The 19,814-nt window shown below is 37.1% G+C and overlaps 1 protein-coding gene and 1 long non-coding RNA gene across 2 annotated transcripts; both read right to left on the bottom strand.

Annotated features, from left to right (window-relative positions):
* Positions 1–1,512: 1,512 nt before the first annotated feature.
* LOC130421476 (uncharacterized) lies at positions 1,513–6,422 on the bottom strand. Its single transcript, XR_008906817.1, has 2 exons — positions 6,087–6,422; positions 1,513–1,968 (listed from the first exon to the last, which is right to left on the bottom strand). It is a non-coding gene; the product is annotated as an uncharacterized LOC130421476 (long non-coding RNA).
* Positions 6,423–15,639: 9,217 nt separating this feature from the next.
* LOC130421261 (uncharacterized) lies at positions 15,640–18,871 on the bottom strand. Its single transcript, XM_056749058.1, has 7 exons — positions 18,568–18,871; positions 17,142–17,302; positions 16,930–17,025; positions 16,666–16,855; positions 16,161–16,318; positions 15,800–16,002; positions 15,640–15,706 (listed from the first exon to the last, which is right to left on the bottom strand). Exons 1-7 carry the CDS (start codon positions 18,773–18,775, stop codon positions 15,640–15,642), a joined length of 1,083 nt encoding a protein of 360 aa, XP_056605036.1. The 5' UTR covers positions 18,776–18,871.
* Between the last annotated feature and the right edge of the window lie 943 nt (positions 18,872–19,814).

Raw genomic sequence — 19,814 nt, 5'->3', positions numbered from 1 at the left:
CTTCCCCAATACCCACACAATACAATGCCCCCCAGTGGACAAATACATAACAGAAGCCAAAAATGGCTTGGTTTTACCTATTTTGTGTTTTTCAGTTTTTCTTGTTTTCTCCTGTTACAGTACTCCCTTAAATGAATACTCTTACACAAAACAGGTTCAGGTAAAAGTTTATTGGTGACATTCACACAAGTACTACACACAAGGACGGTCCCCAAATTACCTCAGCAGAGATGAGTGTTCACAATGCATCCACAGCAAATCAAGTTAATGAAAACAAAAGAAATACACACAAACACAGTATGACATTCACATAAAAACCCCTGTTGAGATACTCTGTACATACAAATATTTAAGGTCTCATCTCTGCCTAAAGCGCTTTACCTTCAGTCCTCGCGGCAGTCAGCATGCACTGCATGGAAAGGTTCGACATAAAACAACAAACAAACAAACAAACAAACAAACAAAAAATAGCTCTAGTCACGCCTGGGCCTCCTCTCTAGGCCGAGACACCCTCACGTGTCAGGCGGACCAGAAAATGCGTCATCACACAAAAAGAAACCAAAAGAGACCCTAAACAAAATAAGAAATAACAAGAGCAACAATTAGGCCTTGCAGAGCCAAAGTAGCCGTTGCCGTACTGCAAATGAAAACGAAACATCTTTTTTATAATTACATTAAAAACCCAGATTCCCCAATTATACAACCCTTCATACCTGTCTAAATAGTCCAATGAGACCCTCACAAACAACAAACTCCTCCGATTCCGGCATGAACATCCGTCTACTTCGGAAGTCACAAAGCTATAATATAGAAACATTAAAACCTTCTCGTACATATTAAAACCAACATCCTATTCACTATAATAAACAGGCGGGTTACCTTTCCGATGTTCCCTTCCGGGTGTTTCACAGGACACGCACTGTCGCTACCCGATCCGTCCCGGAAACACGATTTGTTCCGCGCATGCGCGAAAGTGTGTCTACTTCCGGTAATTCCCGTTTTTACTTCAGTCGACTCGATGCGTTCTAATTGGCGCCACTTCCTGTTATCGCAGTCGTTTTACGACAGTCTGTTATTGGTGTTTTTTTTTTTTTTTTACATTTTCACGATTTACAAACAAAAATGGCTACATAACATCCATTACTTCACAATAGAATACAGAAAAGATATAGCCAGAGGGAACAGCACTTAATACAAACAGGAAATATATATGCAGTCTTAGAAGAAAAAGAAGATAAAAAAAAGAAATAAGATTAAAAAATTTAAATTTACAATAAGACACAAGGGGAAAATTCCATTATTGTTCAGCTATTAACCTCAGTTGGGAAGTGTTTTAGGGTATCATATATTTTTTGTGCTATAGGACCTTTCAACACTTTTAAAGACTTCATATACAGTTAAAATTCACTTAAAAAAAAAACAAATTTGGGAAATGATTTCACAATTCTGCATTTGTGGATGAAGAATTTAGCTAGACAAACATTTGTATTAGTACAGAGCTCTCAACTCAACTCAACTCAACTTTATTTATATAGCGCTTTTTACAATTTTCATTGTTACAAAGCAGCTGTACATGAGACACATTTAATACAAGTATGAATTCTAAAGCAGCCCCCCCGGCCAGGCAGATAGTGCAAAACAATATGCAAACGGTGGTGAGGAACCCAAAACTCCCATCGAGAAAAAAAACCTCAGGGGAACCCAGGCCCAACCAGGGGATTCCAGTTCCCCTCTGGCAAAAGCTGCTGCCTCTGCACAAGCTCATCAGTGCTTGCACAACAAGGCTTAATAAAAATATAAAAATTAAAGATTATCATTAACAATCTAATAGCATTTGAAATGTTGTAGAAAAAAAACAAAGTTGTCGCGTCCTTTATCCAGCTCTATCCTCTTAGCACTTGTCAGGTCACCGCTTCCCATTCTCAGCTCTGCCATCAGGTCTGGGCATGAACTGCATCCTGCGGTAACCTTGGAACAAAGAGACAAGACTGGCTGAGAGTAGAGTACTGTTCTGCACTCTTTGATGCAACAAGTACATCATTTGTTGTTGGATGTGTTCCTGGTTCCGGTTGATCTAAATAATGCAGCCTAAATCCTCTGAGGATTAATATTATGGTGGTGTAGTGTATGCAAGATTAAAAAGATGAGTCTTTAGTCTAGATTTAAACTGACAGAGTGTGTCTGCCTCCCGGACCGTGCAGGGAAGAATATTCCAAAGTTTAGGCGCTAGATAAGAAAAGGATCTACCACCTGCACTTGATTTTGAAATTCTAGGTATTACCAACTGACAGGACCCCTTAGAGCGTAATGTACGTGGTGGTCTGTAATACAATAGAAGTTCATTCAAATACTGCGGCGCTAGACCATGTAGGGCTTTATAGGTAATAAGCAAGATCTTAAAGTTAATGCGATGCTTTATAGGTAACCAGTGCAAGGTTGACAGAACCGGGGTTATATGCTCATACTTTTTTGTACGTGTAAGAACTCGAGCTGCCGCGTTTTGAACCAGTTGCAGTTTTTGTAATAGGCCCGCAGGGCAACCACCTAGAAGTGCATTACAGTAATCTAGTCTTGATGTCATGAATGCATGAATTAATTTCTCTGCATCTGACAGTGACAGCATATGACGTAATTTAGATATATTCTTAAGATGGAAAAATGCAATTTTACAGGTGTTGGCGACATGGCTTTCAAATGAGAGAGTACTGTCAAATACAACGCCAAGATTCTTAGCTGATGACGAGGATTTTATGGAGCAACCGTCAATCGTTAAGCAGTATTCTTGGTTGTTACGCATAGCAGTTTTCGGTCCAGTAAGTAACACTTCTGTTTTGTCCGAGTTTAGTAGTAAAAAATTGTTACTCATCCACATTTTTAAGTCAACTATGCAATCCTTTATTCGATGAAACTGCTGGGTTTCATGAGGCATCGAGGAAATATAAAGTTGAGTATCATCAGCATAACAGTGAAAGCTAATTCCGTGTCGCTTTATTATATCTCCTAGAGGTAGCATGTATAATGCGAAGAGCAGGGGTCCCAAGACTGAGCCCTGTGGTACACCGTACTGGACTTGTGATTTGCGGGACACCTCATTGTTTATTGCTACAAATTGAAAACGGTCGGATAAATAAGACTTAAACCATTTCAATGCTATTCCGTTAATGCCGACGTAATTTTCGAGTCTATGTAGAACTATGCTGTGGTCAATGGTGTCAAATGCAGCACTGAGGTCTAGCAGCACCAATAACGAAATACAGCCACGGTCAGACGCTAAAAGCAGATCATTTGTAACTCTGATCAAAGCAGTCTCTGTACTGTGACATGCTCGAAATCCAGACTGGAATTCATCATTAATGTCATTCCTTTGGAGGAAGGAGCATAATTGAGTTGAAACTACTTTTTCCAGAACTTTAGATATAAAAGGTAAATTCGATATAGGCCTGTAATTCCCTAGTTCTTTGGGGTCGAGTTTGGTTTTTTTTAAAAGAGGCCTTATAACAGCCACCTTAAATGCTTTAGGCACATGTCCTAATGTCAGAGATGAGTTAATAATACTAAGAAGAGGATCTATAATTTCGGGGAGCATTTCTTTCAGTAGTTTTGTAGGTATAGGGTCTAGCATGCATGTTGATGATTTAGATGATTTAATGATTTTAGACAGTTCATCGTGATCTACTGTAGAAAATAATTGCAATTTCTACTTAGGGGTGCTGTAGTTAGTTTGTTCAGCGGATTTCACTACAGGTTGCATTGTTATAATTTTTTCTCTTATATCTTGGATTTTACTTGTGAAGTAGTTCATAAATTCATCACTGTTATGCTGATAATCAGAATCTGACGTCGATGACGACTTATTTTTTGTTAATTTAGCCACGGTGTTAAATAAGAACCTAGGGTTGTGATGGTTTTCCTCTATTAGTGTTGAAAAGTAGGCGGATCTAGACGTTTTTATTGCATTCCTGTAATTTCGAGTACTATCCTTCCATGCTATACGAAATACCTCTAAATTCGTTTTCTTAAAGTTGCGCTCCATTTTACGGGATGCTTTTTTTAGAGTCTGAGTGTGTTCATTATACCACGGTGTTGGGCTGCTATTTTTAATTTTCTTTAAACGCAGAGGAGCAACTGTGTCTAATATTTCCGAGAAAGTAGAGTTAAAATGTTCAATAGTAGTGTCAAAATCGTCAACGTTATTACTCATGCTGGATATTTTAGACAATTCAGGCAGATTATCGAGAAACGCATCTTTGGTAGTTGAAGTAATCGTTCTACCATATTTGTAACAAGGAGTTTGATTTGCAGCCGTAGGCCATTGAAGCAAACATAATATCAGATAATGATCCGAAATATCTTCACTCTGCTGAACGATTTTAACATCGTCCACATTTATACCATAAGAAAGTATTAAATCTAAAGTATGATTACGAAGGTGAGTGGGTCCTGACACATGTTGACTAACGCCCATGGAGTTAAGAGTGTCTTTGAAAGCCAGTCCCAAGGCATCTGTATCATTGTCTACATGGATATTAAAGTCACCGACGACAAGGACTCTATCTGCGGCCAGTACTAGTTCTGATAAGAACCCACCAAAATCTTTAATAAAATCTGTGTGGTGCCCTCGAGGCCTATATACAATAGCTAGAATAAATTTTAAAAATGTTTTGTCCTTAGTATTAGGTGTCGATACGTGAAGTACCATGACTTCGAAAGAACTGTACTTAAAATTAGACTTCTGAGAGGTAATAAAAGAATTCTTGTAAAGTGCAGCGACACCTCCCCCTCTACCTTTTAGACGAGGCTCGTGTTTATAGTAATAATCATGGGGAACGGATTCATTTAGAGTAATAAAATCATCTGGCTTTAGCCATGTTTCTGTCAAACAAAGCATGTCTATTTTATGATCGATTATCAAATCGTTAACAAAAAGTGCTTTATTTGAGAGAGATCTAATATTAAGCAATCCGAGTCGTAACAGCTGATTATCTGTATTTTGTTCATGTTTGATTTGTTTAACGTTTATTAAATTACTTTCAAGAGGTTTACGCAATATCTTATGTTTGCTAATCCGGGGGACAGACACAGTCTCTATTTTATGTTGTTTGTAAGAAGGGATTATTACATGTTGTATATTTTGTGTATTCTGTAACGCGAGACGGCAAGCAGACAGTTGGTTAAGCCATTCTGTCTCCTTCCTGACCTGGGCCCTAGGTAGTCAGACTTTAGCATTATTAAGACTGTGTGCCAAATTTCTAGAGAGGAGGGAAACCCCATCCCAGGAGGGATGGAGACCATCTCGTTTCAACAGGTCAGGTCTGCCCTCAAAACTCTTCCAGTTATTTATAAAATCTATATTATTCTGCAGGCACCACTCAGACAACCAGCCATTTAGTGATGATAATCTGCTATAAATCTCATCACCACGGTAAGCAGTAAGGGGGCCAGAGAATATTACAGTGTCTGACATCGTTTTTGCGAGCTCACACACCTCTTTAATATTATCTTTAGTGATCTCCGATTGACGGAGTCTAACATCATTTGTGCCGACATGAATAACAATCTTACTGTATTTACGATTAGCCTTAGCCAGCACATTTAAGTTTGACTTGATGTCAGGCGCTCTGGCTCCCGGTAAACATTTGACTATTGTGGCTGGTGTCTCTATGTTAACGTTCCGGACAATAGAATCACCGATTACTAGGGCACTTTCAGCAGGTTTCTCAGTCGGTGCGTCACTGAGCGGGGCAAACCTGTTCGAGACTTTAATCGGAACGGTTGAGTGATGTTTTGTCCTGCGACTATGCCGTCTCACCGTCACAAAGTTTCCCAGCTGCAGGGGATTTTCAACCGGAACCGAGCTGTGTGCACTAACATTGCTCGCATCCGAAGTGTTTTCTACGGTTCTTACACTCTTACTATCCTCAAATAAAGATTGGATGCGAGACTCTAATTCTAAAATCTTCTCCGTCAGCCTAACTACTTCCCTGCATTTATCACATGTAAAACCCTCGCCGCTGACAGAGAAGGCTAAACTAAACATATGACATGAGGTGCAAGTAACAACAATAGGAATAGAAGCCATAACCAACCGGGTATGAAGTGCAATCCTAACTTACCAAGGTTGCTTGATGAGTCTTAGTATATACACTTAAAAAGAGAAACAGTTAGCACACAAGACAAATAGGGGGAGATGATATTCCACAATGTAAACAGAAGGCAAGCTAACACGCTAATATGCTAGCGGGGTTACGTTTCAATGAATATAGGTTTAAAATATAAAGTTATAAATAATTCGGCAACGACAGTGATATGTAACGATAGTAAAATACACTAATAATAAGACCAAGAACAAATGTGAGGTGAAGCAAGTGTCAGAGGATACAAACTAGCCGCCGGCAGCGATGCAATCAGGAACCGGAAACCGCAACCCAAGCCAACCTGATCCAGCACTCGAGCTCATCACCTTTGTTTTGCAATAACAATACAAATGCTATATCATCCCTAGAGAAAGAGGTTGGGAATGAAGACATCTGTTGCTTTACCCATTTATATATATCACACCAAAATGTTTGTATCACATTACATGAGAAAAACACATGGTCCGTAGTTTCAGCATAATTTTCACAGAATGTACATGTATTGTCGTCTATACCAAAGCGAAGACTCAGTAAATTTTTAGAGGGGTAAATATTGTTCATTACTTTGAAGTGTGTTTCTTTCACTTTGGGAGGTATAGGGAGTGTTAGATACATTGTTCTTAGTTTAGTGATTGAGTCTTTATCAAATTTTTGTAGGATGTTATTTTTATTTTGGCTTTCAGGGTGAAGATAATCAGTAAAACATTTTCTAATAAAGTCGTTTGTGCATTTTTTATCCAGAACACAGATCCCTTGAATTGATAGTGGGGCCAATTAAGGTTTTATTGAATAGTATGCTGTAATGTTTCTTGTAAGAAGGACAAAACGTTGGGGTAGGGATTTATGTAATTTAGAAAAGTCTGATTTTGAGGGTTTGAAATTATGTTTTATGCAAAATTGTTCATAATTGAAGAAATGACCGTTGGTAACCATCAAGTCGGCCATGGACCAAATGTTTCTCCCATACCAATCCTCAAAGAACAGAGATCGGTTGCGGTGCAAAATATATCTGTTGTTCCAGAGTACAGATGTATGGGGTGAGAAGCTATGTACGTATAACATTTTCCAATACAAGAGTATTTGTTTGTGAAACTCTGACAATGATATGGGTAATTTGTTAATATTAAAGTCCGCTCGAAGAAGAAATTCTAATCCTCGGATTTTCTTGAATAAGGCCTTCGGAATACAGTACCAAAAGGAATTGTTGTGTTTGATCCAAGATTTTAACCAATTTATTTTTAAGGTTCCATTAAGGCAGTCAAAATCGATTACTTATAGTCCTCCATCCTTTGTGTCTTTAACCATATTGCCTTTCTTCATATAATGTGGTCTGTTTCTCCAAATGTAGTTTAGGTTGATTTGGTTGATAGATTTAATCAATTTGTTTGGAATGGCATTGGAATAGGCTGGGTAAATACATCTTGAAAAACATTCCATCTTAGTTAGGTAGATTTGACCAAGTATTGATAAGTCCCTCTGTAGCCAAATATTTAGTCTTGATTTGCATTCTTTAATTTTATTTTCTACATTCAGAAGTTGGCTTTGTTTTTGGTCCTTGGAGGGTAAATGCCCAGGTATTTGATTTCTGATTTAATAGGGATATTACAGATGTTTTTTAGTGAAGTGTCATGTACAGCAAGCAATTCACATTTTTTTTAAGTTTAATGTTAGACCTGAGGCTTTCGAAAAAATTTCAATTTTGGTAATAGTTGTTGAAATTTGGTTTCTATCTTTTAAGAATATTGTTGTATCATCCGCTAGTTGGCTGATTATTATGTCTGTGCCAAGTACATTAAGTTTTTTAATGTCATTACAGTTTTTAATATAGATTGCTAGCATTTCTGTGGCTAAGATGAACAGGTATGGTGAGATGGGGCAACCTTGAGGAATACCCACATTAATCTTGAAGCTTGGGGTGGTACCACTAGGCAATAGGACACAGCTACTAATTTCTCGATATAAACCACCAACCCATTCCCTAAATTTGATTCCAAATCCAAAGTATTTGAGCACCGAAAGAATAAATGGATGCTCAACTGAGTCAAATGCTTTATAGAAGTCTAGAAAGAGAAGGAAACCATCATCCTCTATTTGGCTTCTGTACTCAATAATGTCCATGACCAATCTTATATTATTATGGATTGATCTTCCTTTTAAGAACCCTAATTGTGTATCTGCAATAAGATCTGAAATCCCTGTTTGAAGACGAGCAGCAAAGATGTAAGTTAGGAGTTTGTAGTCTGAATTTCTGAGCGTAATGGGTCTTCTGTTATCTATAATTCTGGGATCTTTGCCAGGTTTTGGGATAGAGATGATAACTCCATGTCTCATTGTTGGTGGAAGCACACATGTTTCGAATATTTCAATAAAGACTTGTAGCAGCAGGTCTCTTAAATCTATCCAAAAATGTCTGTAAAAATCACCTGTGAGACCATCGGAACCAGGGGCTTTGTTAAGAGAGAGACGACCAATTACTGCGTCAAGTTCTTTAATTGTTATTTGATTATCACATGTTTGTTTGAGGCCGTCCACTATTTTTGGAATATGTTCTGCAATATCCTGAAAAAAATTCTGACAGTCAATGCTAGAGAATTTATAGCTATAGAGCTGGCTATAGAATTTCCAGATTTCTGAAGAGATCAATCTTTCATCTGTGACTTCATTATTATCAACCATCAGGGATCTGATGCTATTTTTTTCCTGTCTTCTTTTCTCAAGACCACAGAAGTACTATGAATTTTTTCCCCCTCCTCTATCCACTTAGCTCTGGATCTAATAAACGCCCCTTGGGCCATACGACTGTAAATTTCATCTAGTTTAGGTTGGAGGCTTAATATCTTCTGTCTATCATCTTCAGTTGAGTTTGGTCTATTGCAGTACATATTTAATTGATAAATAATGTCTACTTCTTGTTTTTCACTATCTTTTTAAATTATTTTACTGAATGAGATGGTAAATTGGCGTATTTTGTATTTTAGGAATTCCCACTTTTTGGTAGCAGATTTTAGCTCCTCAGAATTGGCATATTCTTTAATTAATAATTTGATTTTTTTGGCAGTAGTCGTTATTTTTGAACAGACTAGAATTGAGTTTCCAATATGTGTGCGAGTGTACATTGTTGTCATTGGGTTTGATCTGTAGTAAGATAACACTATGATCTGTTAGTGGTGCAGCAGAAATATCAGAGCTTATATTATAAACTAGCAAATTATTTGTTATTAACCAGTGATCAATTCTGGATTTATAATTGTGGCTTGAACTAAACCATGAGTATTTAAATATTTCTGGATTTAAGTGTCTCCAAGCATCAACCCCTTTTTTTTTTCGCAAAAGTTCGTGTATATGGTGTTTGGATGACTTACAGAGTATCTGCAAGGATATTTGTCAAGAAATTCATCGTGAACTAGGTTTAGGTCGCCACCAATTATGATGTTATCAGTCGTGTGTGTTAATTTGAGATTGTCTAAATCTAAGCCAATTCGATCAAGTAGGCTTCGGTTTTCTCTATTGATGTTATATCCATAAATGTTGACTAGGATGAATTTGAGACCATCTATGTTTATGATAAGAATCAGCCGGTGACCAAACTCATCTGCCTTATGGGACACAATATGACCTTTGAAGTTATTTAGGAGGATGGCGACACCTGCTGACCTTGAAGTGCCATGGCTAAAGTTTTATCTCCCCATTGTTTAGACCAAAACACAACATCATCAACCTTAGAATGTGTTTCCTGCAAAAAAATGATGTTTGACTTCTTCCCTTTACAAAATAAAACGGTACTTTTTCTTTTTGTCATGTCTCTTAAACCCCTTGCATTAACAGAAATGAGAGAAATGTTACTCTTTAAACTGAACATAATCTCCAATAACGGATTGTTGAACTTATTCAAAACAACAGTAGAACTTTCCTATCAGGAATATATAATAGTAGCAAAACCTTGAGAATACATTTTCATTTAAACTCACTTGTTTTCGGAATTCGAAAAACCCTGGACAGTTGTGACTATGGTAAGACTCTTTGTCCATTAATGAAAGCATGGGGGCCCCGGAACACTGTCTTTAGACCTGCCTTCCTTGCTTGTTCAACTTTCGCCACACAGCCCTCCGTGCCTCTCTGTCTTCCTTAGTGAGGTCTTCTGCGAAGCGGATGTTGAGATCCTTGCAGACGCGGTGAAGTTTGGTGATCCGCCAGAGCTCATCCCTGAAGTGGCGTCCTGTGAACTGCATGATGATCTGAAGAGGGCGGTTGGTGTTACTCGGCCCCAGTCGATGCACTGAATCCAGGATGAAATCCATCTTCTCCCTCCAGTGTGGCACAATCTTTCCGACGATATCAGAGATGATTTGTTGTGTCTTTTCGTCTTTTCCCTCCTGTAATCCATTTAATCGCAGGTTCCATCTTCTTTTATAACGCTCCAGCTCTCCAGCTCTTTTTTCCACTTCTGCCACTCTTTTTCCCAGATCTATTTTCTCCACTTTCAGTTGTTTCACCTCGACGTTCAGTTTCTGGCATTGTTCTTTACAATCTTTGATCTCGGCAGAGTTAAACTCTACCGCTTTCGAGATGTTGACTATGGTTAGCGTGTTCTGCTTTAGCTCCGTTTTGAAGTACTGCATCACGTTTTGAAGAGTACCGATAGCAGCCAATATCGCAGCGTTGGAGGCGACTGCAGCATGGGCACCCGTTAGAACAACGTTGTCTAGTATTGGCTTTTTCTGTGGTGCTGGTGGCTTGGAAGGGGATGCTAAGGTGTTTTTAGTTCCTCTGCTGTTAGTTTCCATCCTTTCTGGACCACCATAGTCGTGTTCTTGGAGACCCTTCAATTTAGCATTAGCTTCTGTGCTAGCAGTGTTGTACCTGAACGCGTTCATTGAACGATAGTTCATGAACGCGTTCATATTTTGGGCGAACGTGAACTGAACGTGCTGTATTACTGCCTGATGAACGTTACTGTGAACTCGTTCATTCTGGTGTATGTGAACGCATGCTCTCTCAGGTTAACTTCGTTCAATAGGGTGCCAGATTTCTATAGAGCCTTCCAGGCGAAATCCCAGCTAAAACACACCGTAAACGGGTCTTAATATGTAGCGGAAAAACACCCAATCTGGCAACACCAGCCACCAGTGTCGCACCGCCGTCCGCCGCATGCGTGACGCGTCATCAAAACAAAAAAAGGCATGGAGGCGACAGCAGCATGTTTGCAAGGAGTATGATCATTCAAAATAATTTTATGACAAGGTCGGTGAGAATGGGAGAAATCTCACTTTTCTGTTCAAACTTTGCCCGCCGGCTTTCAAAAAGAAAATCCGCACATCAGTTACATGTGGACAATGGAAATTTATTAAAATTGAAAAACGTTTGCACCTTAATGATTACTGTCCTGTTTTAATAATTCCTCATTAAAAAAGACAATCAAGCAGCACGTTTTTCCTCATGTTTTTGAGAGTGTACTGTAGGGTTGAAAGCTGCAGCTGCTACTAGTGTGGAGTGATGGACAGCAACAAAGCATTAAAGCAACAATGGGGAAATGCTGTCCCCTCAATGATAATGTAAACCCTGGTTGGATAAGGATTCAAAATTGGATATGAAGATGAAATCTGACGCATAGCTTCATTTTAAAACTGATAAAATAATTGCTGTCTGTGATTCTACTGTATATGGGCTGTGGCAATAATTTTGAAAAATAATAGCTCGCATCAACATAGGGAAAAAAAGAACTATGAACTAGTTCATATTTGGAACTTAGTGAACTTAGTTCACTATTTTGAAGTTTGAACTATGAACTGAACTAGTTCATTTTAAAATTTGTGAACTGAACTTTGAACTAGTTCATGTAGAACGTGAACTTTCCCAACACTGTGTGCTAGACATGTTATGGTCTGCAATATCGTACTTCAGGAGGTGCTCAGGGTCATTTACAGGATTCTGAATTATTATGATAAGTTCCCTACGGTTTTATATCTGATATATCAGGATTTTGTTGAGTTAAAAGTTAATTCCATTGGTTTTCAAGGCTTTGCTACTCTGAGCTGTTCACCATGCGTCTACTCTCTCCACCATCTTGAGCCCTTGTCTGTTAGCGGTGGTATTGGAGAGTACAAAAATGGTTGACAGCGCTATGGATTCGTTTGTGTTTTATGAACGACTTCAGAAATTTCTCATAAAAGTAATCCTCTAAAAGTAGTGTTAAGAGATTTTATCATTAATTACAGCATATTCCCGTATCTGAGCTACCCTGCACATGAGAAAACAAGAGAAATTTTCACAGGGATGCTAATTTTGTCCATAATATATTACTCTGAACCATTAGCCTTTACCATTAAACCTTTACAAAATAATGTTTATAGAGTGTTTTGGGACTTATTCCTGTAGGATTTAGTTGTTTTGTTGGTTCCAATCTGCAAGATGATCTTTCACCAGCAGATCCCAACACACAGTAGAGACGCACAGACACCGTTATAGTTTCCATTAAAACCAATACAATTTCCATTGAAATCATTACATTTGTATATAACATTGGTTTAATTAACGTGATGTTTTTATTGAACATTATGGAGTCTCATTTTAGTCAGATGTCATATAATATATTTTTTTAACTGCAACTTTAGCTAAAAATATATATCAAATCAATATATCATGTTCAATAACTTACTTGGGATGTAACTAGCTATGCAATAGGTAGTATAATGTACACACAGCCAGCTGATCGCAAAATAAACCTCTCAGTGTGATACAAGACCACTTCGTGTCTGGTCCTGATGGTCTGGGTTTATTCTGGGATAACAAACTGCTGCCTGTACATCATCCCTTACATTATAAAAGGAGTTGTATTTAAAACTAACTGTGGATGTTAGTTTTTTCCTCAACAGTCCAGTAGGGATTCTTGTGGTGTCTACATGTTGATGGTAAGAATGTTTAATTTATCAAAGCTGTTAGATAATATTATCAAAGTCTTAATCCCAACTCCTTCAGGGGACCCTTGAGCCTGTTTTCAGGGTGTCGAAATTCACCACAAGCAGAAGAGTTGTGGATGACGAGGAGATTGATAAGGTAAATGATTATAGTTTATATGAAACAACTGTAACATTTGCATACATGCGGAATAAACAGTTTAACTTGTTATTATTTAACTGTCTAATTATTTAAGGAGTAATTGACGATGGGCCATTAAATGAGTCAAAACATTATGCACACCTTTAGAATGTTTGTCATCAACAGAATCAAAAACACTTATTCCGTGGGGAGATGAAGGAGCCTGCCTTTTTGAAGATGAACAAGGATGATCAAGAAAATGCTCTAAAGAACCTCCTGGGGATCAAGTCTCTGAAGCAAAGGATGACTTTTTGTTTATATTTTACTGCCAAGAAGACATTGAAACATTTTTGTCATACTGTGTTGATGAACAAGGCCTTAAGGTCAATGCAATGTTCTAGCGTGAGTTGTTGAGCGAGCGAGGGTGAGTGAGCGAGCGTGAGTGAGCGATTGTGAGAGTGCGCGAGAGAATGAGATAGTGTGAGTGAGTGTGTGAGCAAACAAGGGTGATTGGGTTAGGTTGAGTGAGTGGGTGGAGTTTGGGTGGTTGTTTGCAATAACCAAATGTGTAAATAAATGTAATAAATACATAACTTTTTCTGTGTGTTTCTTAAATACAGACATTTGTTAAAAGACATTTGTTAAAATATTAGAAAAGTAAGGTCAATGCCCTGTTCCTCAATCAGCAATTTAAGTAGATGAATAGATGTTTGATTGTGTGACTGAGAGAGGCTGGATGGGAGGTTGAGATTTAGTTAATGACTAAAGAAAATAAGGAACAAATGTATAAATAAATTGGATGGATTCTGAAAATCCTGCATTCAAGGGTAATCAGGTAAGGATTTAAATAATTTAATTAGGTTATCAATTTGTGCCACGTATTAACCTTGACATATTTTGCCAAATAAAGGTTTTAAGAGAATCACTAATAAATTTATTCATTTTAAGTTTTATAGTTTTTCTATAAATAAAGAAGTATTTTATATATAAAAATAAATTTCTCACTTGTCATATTGTATTTTCTTGGAATAAAAAAATATAATAAAAGCAACATAAAGATTATTAGAGAAAAACTACTTTCCACACTTTATATGATTATTTGTGTATCCCTCGTACGTTTCACCAAACCATTATAAATTGTAATGTGTTTAATGTCTATTGATATTAATTGCTCTTTTTTATACAGAGTTTTTTTATATATATATTTCCGGTATGGACAAACAACTTTTTTATCAAAACTGCCGTAAATTGTTTCGGAGTTTCACGCTTGCGCGGTGTCGCTACCCGATCCGTCCCGGAAACACGATTTGTTCCGCGCATGCGTGAAAGTGCGTCTACTTCCGGTAATTACCATTTTCACAACAGTCGACTCGATGCGTTCTAATTGGCGCCACTTCCTGTTATCTTAGATGTTTTACGACAGTCTGTTAGTGGCGATGTTGGAGAGTACAAAAATGGTTTACAGCGCTATGGATTCGTTTGTGTTTTATGAACGACTTCAGAAATTTCTCTTAAAAGGATAGATTCCTGACTGTCCTTCAGAGCGTCGTTAGGTTGAGTGAGTGGGTGGGTGGGGTTTCGGTTGTTGTTTGGAATAACCAAATGTGTAAATAAATGTAATAAATACATAAATAACTTTTTCTGTGTGTTTCTTAAATGCAGACATTTGTTAAAATATTAGAAAAGTAAGGTCAATGCCCTGTTCCTTAATCTGCAAGTTAAGTAAATGAATAGATGTTTGATTGTGTGACTGAGAGAGGCTGGGTGGGAGGTTGAGATTTAGTGAATGACTAAAGAAAATAAGGAACAAATGTAAAAATAAATTGGATGAATTCTGAAAATCCTGCTTGTCAAGGGCAACCAAGGATTTCAATAATCTAATTAGGTTATCAATTTGTGCCACATATTACCCTTACAAAAGAAAACTGCAGTTTTTTAGAAGTAATACTACAGTTTTTATTACATGTAGAAAAATGCAGTTTTTTGGACACAAAAAAAATGCAATTTTGCAGTATATAGTAATAAATGTCATTTGAAGAGTTTTAATGGAGTTACTGCAGTATTACTGCAAGTACTTCTAAAATACAACTGCAATCGTACTGCAATACGTTTAAAGTACTATTAAAATACCACTGCAATAGTACTACAATACATTTGAAGTACAACTAAAATACAAGTGCAGTATTGCTGCAATACAGCTGCAACTCAATAACACTACTAGTGAAGTAAAATGCTAGTAAACTGCTTAATCATTGAAATACAACCATTGAGTAGCCAGAAGCAGTTTTATTAAACATCAGCAATACTGTATATAATCTATGTTATTTACATAGAAACTGCAACAATAGATGTGAGTAAATAGCTTTTTTAACCTTAAATAACATGCATTATATAACAGTGTATATCAACAAATTGTGCATGAGGTCATCATTCAGAGAGGTTTCGTTTTTTTAAGAGCTTGTCCTCATTGTTAAGCTTGGTTCTTATGACTGCCTTTATCTCCGATGTGGAAACACGAAACCGTTTTTGGATGTAGCCTGTAAAAAAAAGAAACAGAAACAAACTGATTTAACAAATAATAACCCATTTATTCTGAAAAAATAAACCAGAAGTCACCTATTAAGACAGACACTTTGTTAGCCGGAAGTGCCTCCTTGCTGGTATCGGCATTGGGCGCCTTTCTTCCATTTAGAGAGTGTGTGGCAAGAGTTTCTCTCCCAAAGGTCACTAAGAGAAGCTCACTTGTAAATTTTTTAAAATCTTGGGTGTTGATCCTCTCAAATTGGCTTCTTTTTATTGTCACCCCCTCTCCTAAGTTGATGTAATCAGTTACCTTCCAGGAAATATCAGGTTTGCAGTAATTATTATGAAGGTTTGACACACAGTGACACATAGTAAGGTGTGTGTAGCCCTTAAAATGGCCAACTCCCTGATCAATGCACTGACTACTTAACTGGGAGCTGACTGAGACACACACTGAGACTCACTTACCTGCCCACTTTCTTGAGCAATGCGTGGTTCTTGGTTTTGACCAGCAGTGTCCTCAAAAGATGATGGCATATGCAATATGTCAGGTTTCTTTTTTGAATTGCACATCCCCTTAATTTCCCCAACTGTACATTTTAGCTCCTGCACAACTGCATGAATTTCTGGAAGAAAGTACATTCAGTTTTGTTCTATTTAATGCTATACAGTGCCCACCACAAATATTATATTTTTCTGTAAAGGTCAATGTAACATTGTGGCAATTGTTTAAATGGATGATTTAATAATGAAAAAAACAGCCATTCAGTATTGTTTGCTAAGAATTTGCTACAGTAAAGTAAAGTAAAGTGAAATGAATATTTAGGGAAAGGATGATTACTTTGAATATGCTGAAATATCAGAAATTTGGTTTACTTTGGACATGTTAATAACTTAAGTGGTTAAGGACACAATAATTGTTTAGATTGTTGTTAGAAATAAAAAAATGTTGTGATGTTATAGATTTCATTACCTTTCCACTCCCTCAGTTCTCTCTCTGCTTTTATCCTGAAGCGCAGCTCATATTTTAAATCTTCCTGTAGTTCTTTTATTTCATCTTTTAATTCTTTAATCTTCTCAGCCTTGTCTGAACTCTCATATGGCTTAGGTGACAGGGGACTTGATGAAAATGATTCCTCCTGCCCTCTCACAGCTCTTGGTTCCTGAAGTACAATATCAATTATGAATTCTAAACTACTATAATAAGAACAAATGAATAAAGTAGCTTGCTGCTCACCACAATTTGAGAACAACTTTCTTTCACAGCTGCCATTATCTTTTGCTGAATACTGTTCTTGGTCTTCTTTTTTTTAGCTGTAACTGGTGCATTTTCCTGAAAGCACCAAACAATATAAATAAAATAAATATCTGGATTAAACACCATCTAAAATCAGGTGTACATGTATAGCTCTAGAAGCACTAAATCTAGGGAGCAATAAATATATATACCTGGTCCAGGAATGAAGTTTCACCAACATCTGGGAAGTTCCTTTTAACTTTCTCTCTTCTCCCTTTCCCCAACGATTCTTCTTTTGCAAAGAGGGGTATTCTGTCAAAGGCACACCCTTTTTCAATTTTTTTCCTAGTGTCAATTAGGGGTTGGCGCTCTCCTTGAAAAAAATTACAAAGTACATTCAGTGTAGGCTGATAACATATTTATAATTGCATAATTAAATTTGTGTACAGCTGGTTGGACTGATTAATAATACAGAGTTTTTCCTGGCTCAAAATGAGGCGGAGGTGGTGCCATCCTGTTCTTTTGCACAAACGCACATGTAGGCCTACCGTTCCTTTGAGTGGATTAAAAAAGCACTTTAAAAACAACATATAACAAGTTCTAGAATAAGATGAAAATGACAATTATTAAGTTATTTAAAACATTACTTTAATTCAACCAAAAAAAAATTAAGCTCTATCATTTTTCAACCAACTTTTCAGCCTACAATTGACAGGCAACTGAATTAACCGGTCTTATTAAATTCACATCCTGCGTTCTCTTGTGGTTCACTGAGCTTTGAATGATTCATTGATCTCTTATAACCGCTAGTGACTGAAAAGTTTCAACAGTTCAAACGAATCAGTTTAAATGAGCCATTCGTTTGCGAGTCGTTCTGATCACAATGTGCGTTCATATTGGCGAACGCTGTGTACAGTTTGACTCTTATTCAACGAGCCAACTGCACAACTGAAACATTACAATGCTGTATGCCACATTAATTTAAGGAACGTTTTCAAGAGATTAAACGTGCTTGAATGCAAAAGAAACATAACCTGAACAGCCGTGAAATACAGCTAATGCAGCTCCTTCTGCTACTCTCCAGCGTCTGTGCTGATAACGAAACAGTGCCCCAATTATGGCGTAATAACGCAACTGCAATTACAATTGACAGTCCATTGAGTGCACACAGTTTAGGTTTTTGTGTGAACACCGACATCCTTTTAGCTACAGTCTGAGGTTGCATGAAATTTGACGGAGAAATCCCTCGTTGGGCATCACATGACAAAGTTTAATCATCCATCCATCCATCCATCCATTTTCTACCGCTTATCCGAACTACCTCGGGTCACGGGGAGCCTGCGCCTATCTCAGGAGTACAAAGTTTAATCATGGTAAGGAAATTAAACTGTAGTCTTTCAATCGCATGAAAGGATAGTTCACTTTAAAAATTAATATTCTCTATCACCATCGTTTCATTCAGAATTGTATTGGAACTGTTTCTTTAAGTTCGCGCTCCTCAGACTAACTCACTTTCATCCGTTTGGGTAAGCTCGTTTCTCTTATTTGTAATATTTTTATCAAAAAAACATCTTTCACATTTCGCTTAAATTATAACTAATGTTATGAACACGGTACAACACTTATAACGTTACTCACCACTGAATTGGATGACTCGACAAGGCCAGCGCTGGAGCTCGCATGAGGAACTCTTCTTCCAGAAAATGTACGCCTCTTCATTTTTGTCCCACTTGTGAATGGCATCGGGATTCAGTTTTGTCATACATCTGTGTTTTAATTGCGATAGTTCACATATATGAATAGTGTTGTCAGTGAAGAAATCAACTAATGCGTATTTTATATCCATCCTGCAGGATACTTGTAGACGCTTGTTTGTTGACTGACTGAAATAGCAGCGCTCGAGACTTGTTGTCAGGACAACTGTTGCATTGGCGCGAAAAACTAAATCTAGTCACGATTTCTATATACGTGAAACATGTCCAAAGGGCGAAAGTATAAATACTTTTTAGAAGATGACCGCGTAATTCCAAATAAAAAACATTGCAGAAGAAACAAGTACAAAATATTTCTGGAAGATGACGAAGAAGAAACTCCTCGGAACACCAGTGTGCGCAGAAATACCAGAGAAAGTGGTAGCCTGTTATCTGAGGTACGAATAAAAGAAACAGTCTATGTTTTAATTCAGCTCCTTTAGTATAATAACTATATTATATTTTTTTGTAATTAGCATTTTGCAATTATATGCATATAAAAACTGGAAACATTTTTAAACAAGTTTAATGGTCATTTGATTTGATTGTCTAAGACACATTCAGAAAAGGAACAAGAAGGTACTGACTCTGAATCTGAAGACACACAATTACTCTACAGAGAAGAGGTAACAGTGCTGCACTGAAAATGAATTTAGTTTTCTCTTGGTATTAATTGTTTACTGTACATCTTTGTCTGTACTGTATTTTCTTTTCTAATTACTTTACAGTTTGCTAATTTAACATGTACTGTAGTGAGCTATTTGTTGTAAGCTGTGTGTCATTTAAATATTTCTCCATGTAGTCAGATGACACAGCAGGTGTTGATGTAGATGGCACACAGTGGTTGAGCAATGAGGAGGTAAATGTTGTTATCTAGGGAACTTATTGGGAATGGACTTGCAGTTGTATGCTTGCTCTTAAAAAAACAATATTTACAATATTTATTTTTAATTAATTAATTCATATGTAAAGATTTGTTCTTTATGCATCTGTATTTAGCAAGAAATAGGGAATTAAGAAGGAAATCAGGAGAAAGTATATTTAACACAAAGGCAATTTAGTACATACTAATGATTTCATACACATTGACAAAGTAAATTTCATTTGATAGACAAGCAAAACTGTCTTATATCA

Source organism: Triplophysa dalaica, chromosome 5 (genome assembly GCF_015846415.1).
Source record: "Triplophysa dalaica isolate WHDGS20190420 chromosome 5, ASM1584641v1, whole genome shotgun sequence".
In the NCBI taxonomy this organism is placed as follows: Eukaryota; Metazoa; Chordata; class Actinopteri; order Cypriniformes; family Nemacheilidae; genus Triplophysa; species Triplophysa dalaica.
The sequence above is the reverse complement of the archived record's forward strand: the minus strand, read 5'-3'. Positions and strand labels throughout refer to the sequence as shown.

What these genes read in the sequence shown, in the direction of transcription:
- LOC130421261 (XM_056749058.1), bottom strand. Translation starts at nt 18,775, where the DNA reads ATGGATATAAAATACGCATTAGTTGATTTCTTCACTGACAACACTATT. An exon ending in AAAGTTGTTCTCAAATTGTG is followed by an intron (nt 16,856 to 16,929) that starts GTGAGCAGCAAG and finishes ATTGTACTTCAG; the next exon opens with GAACCAAGAGCTGTGAGAGG. An exon ending in GCACTTCCGGCTAACAAAGT is followed by an intron (nt 15,707 to 15,799) that starts GTCTGTCTTAAT and finishes TTTTTTTTACAG; the next exon opens with GCTACATCCAAAAACGGTTT.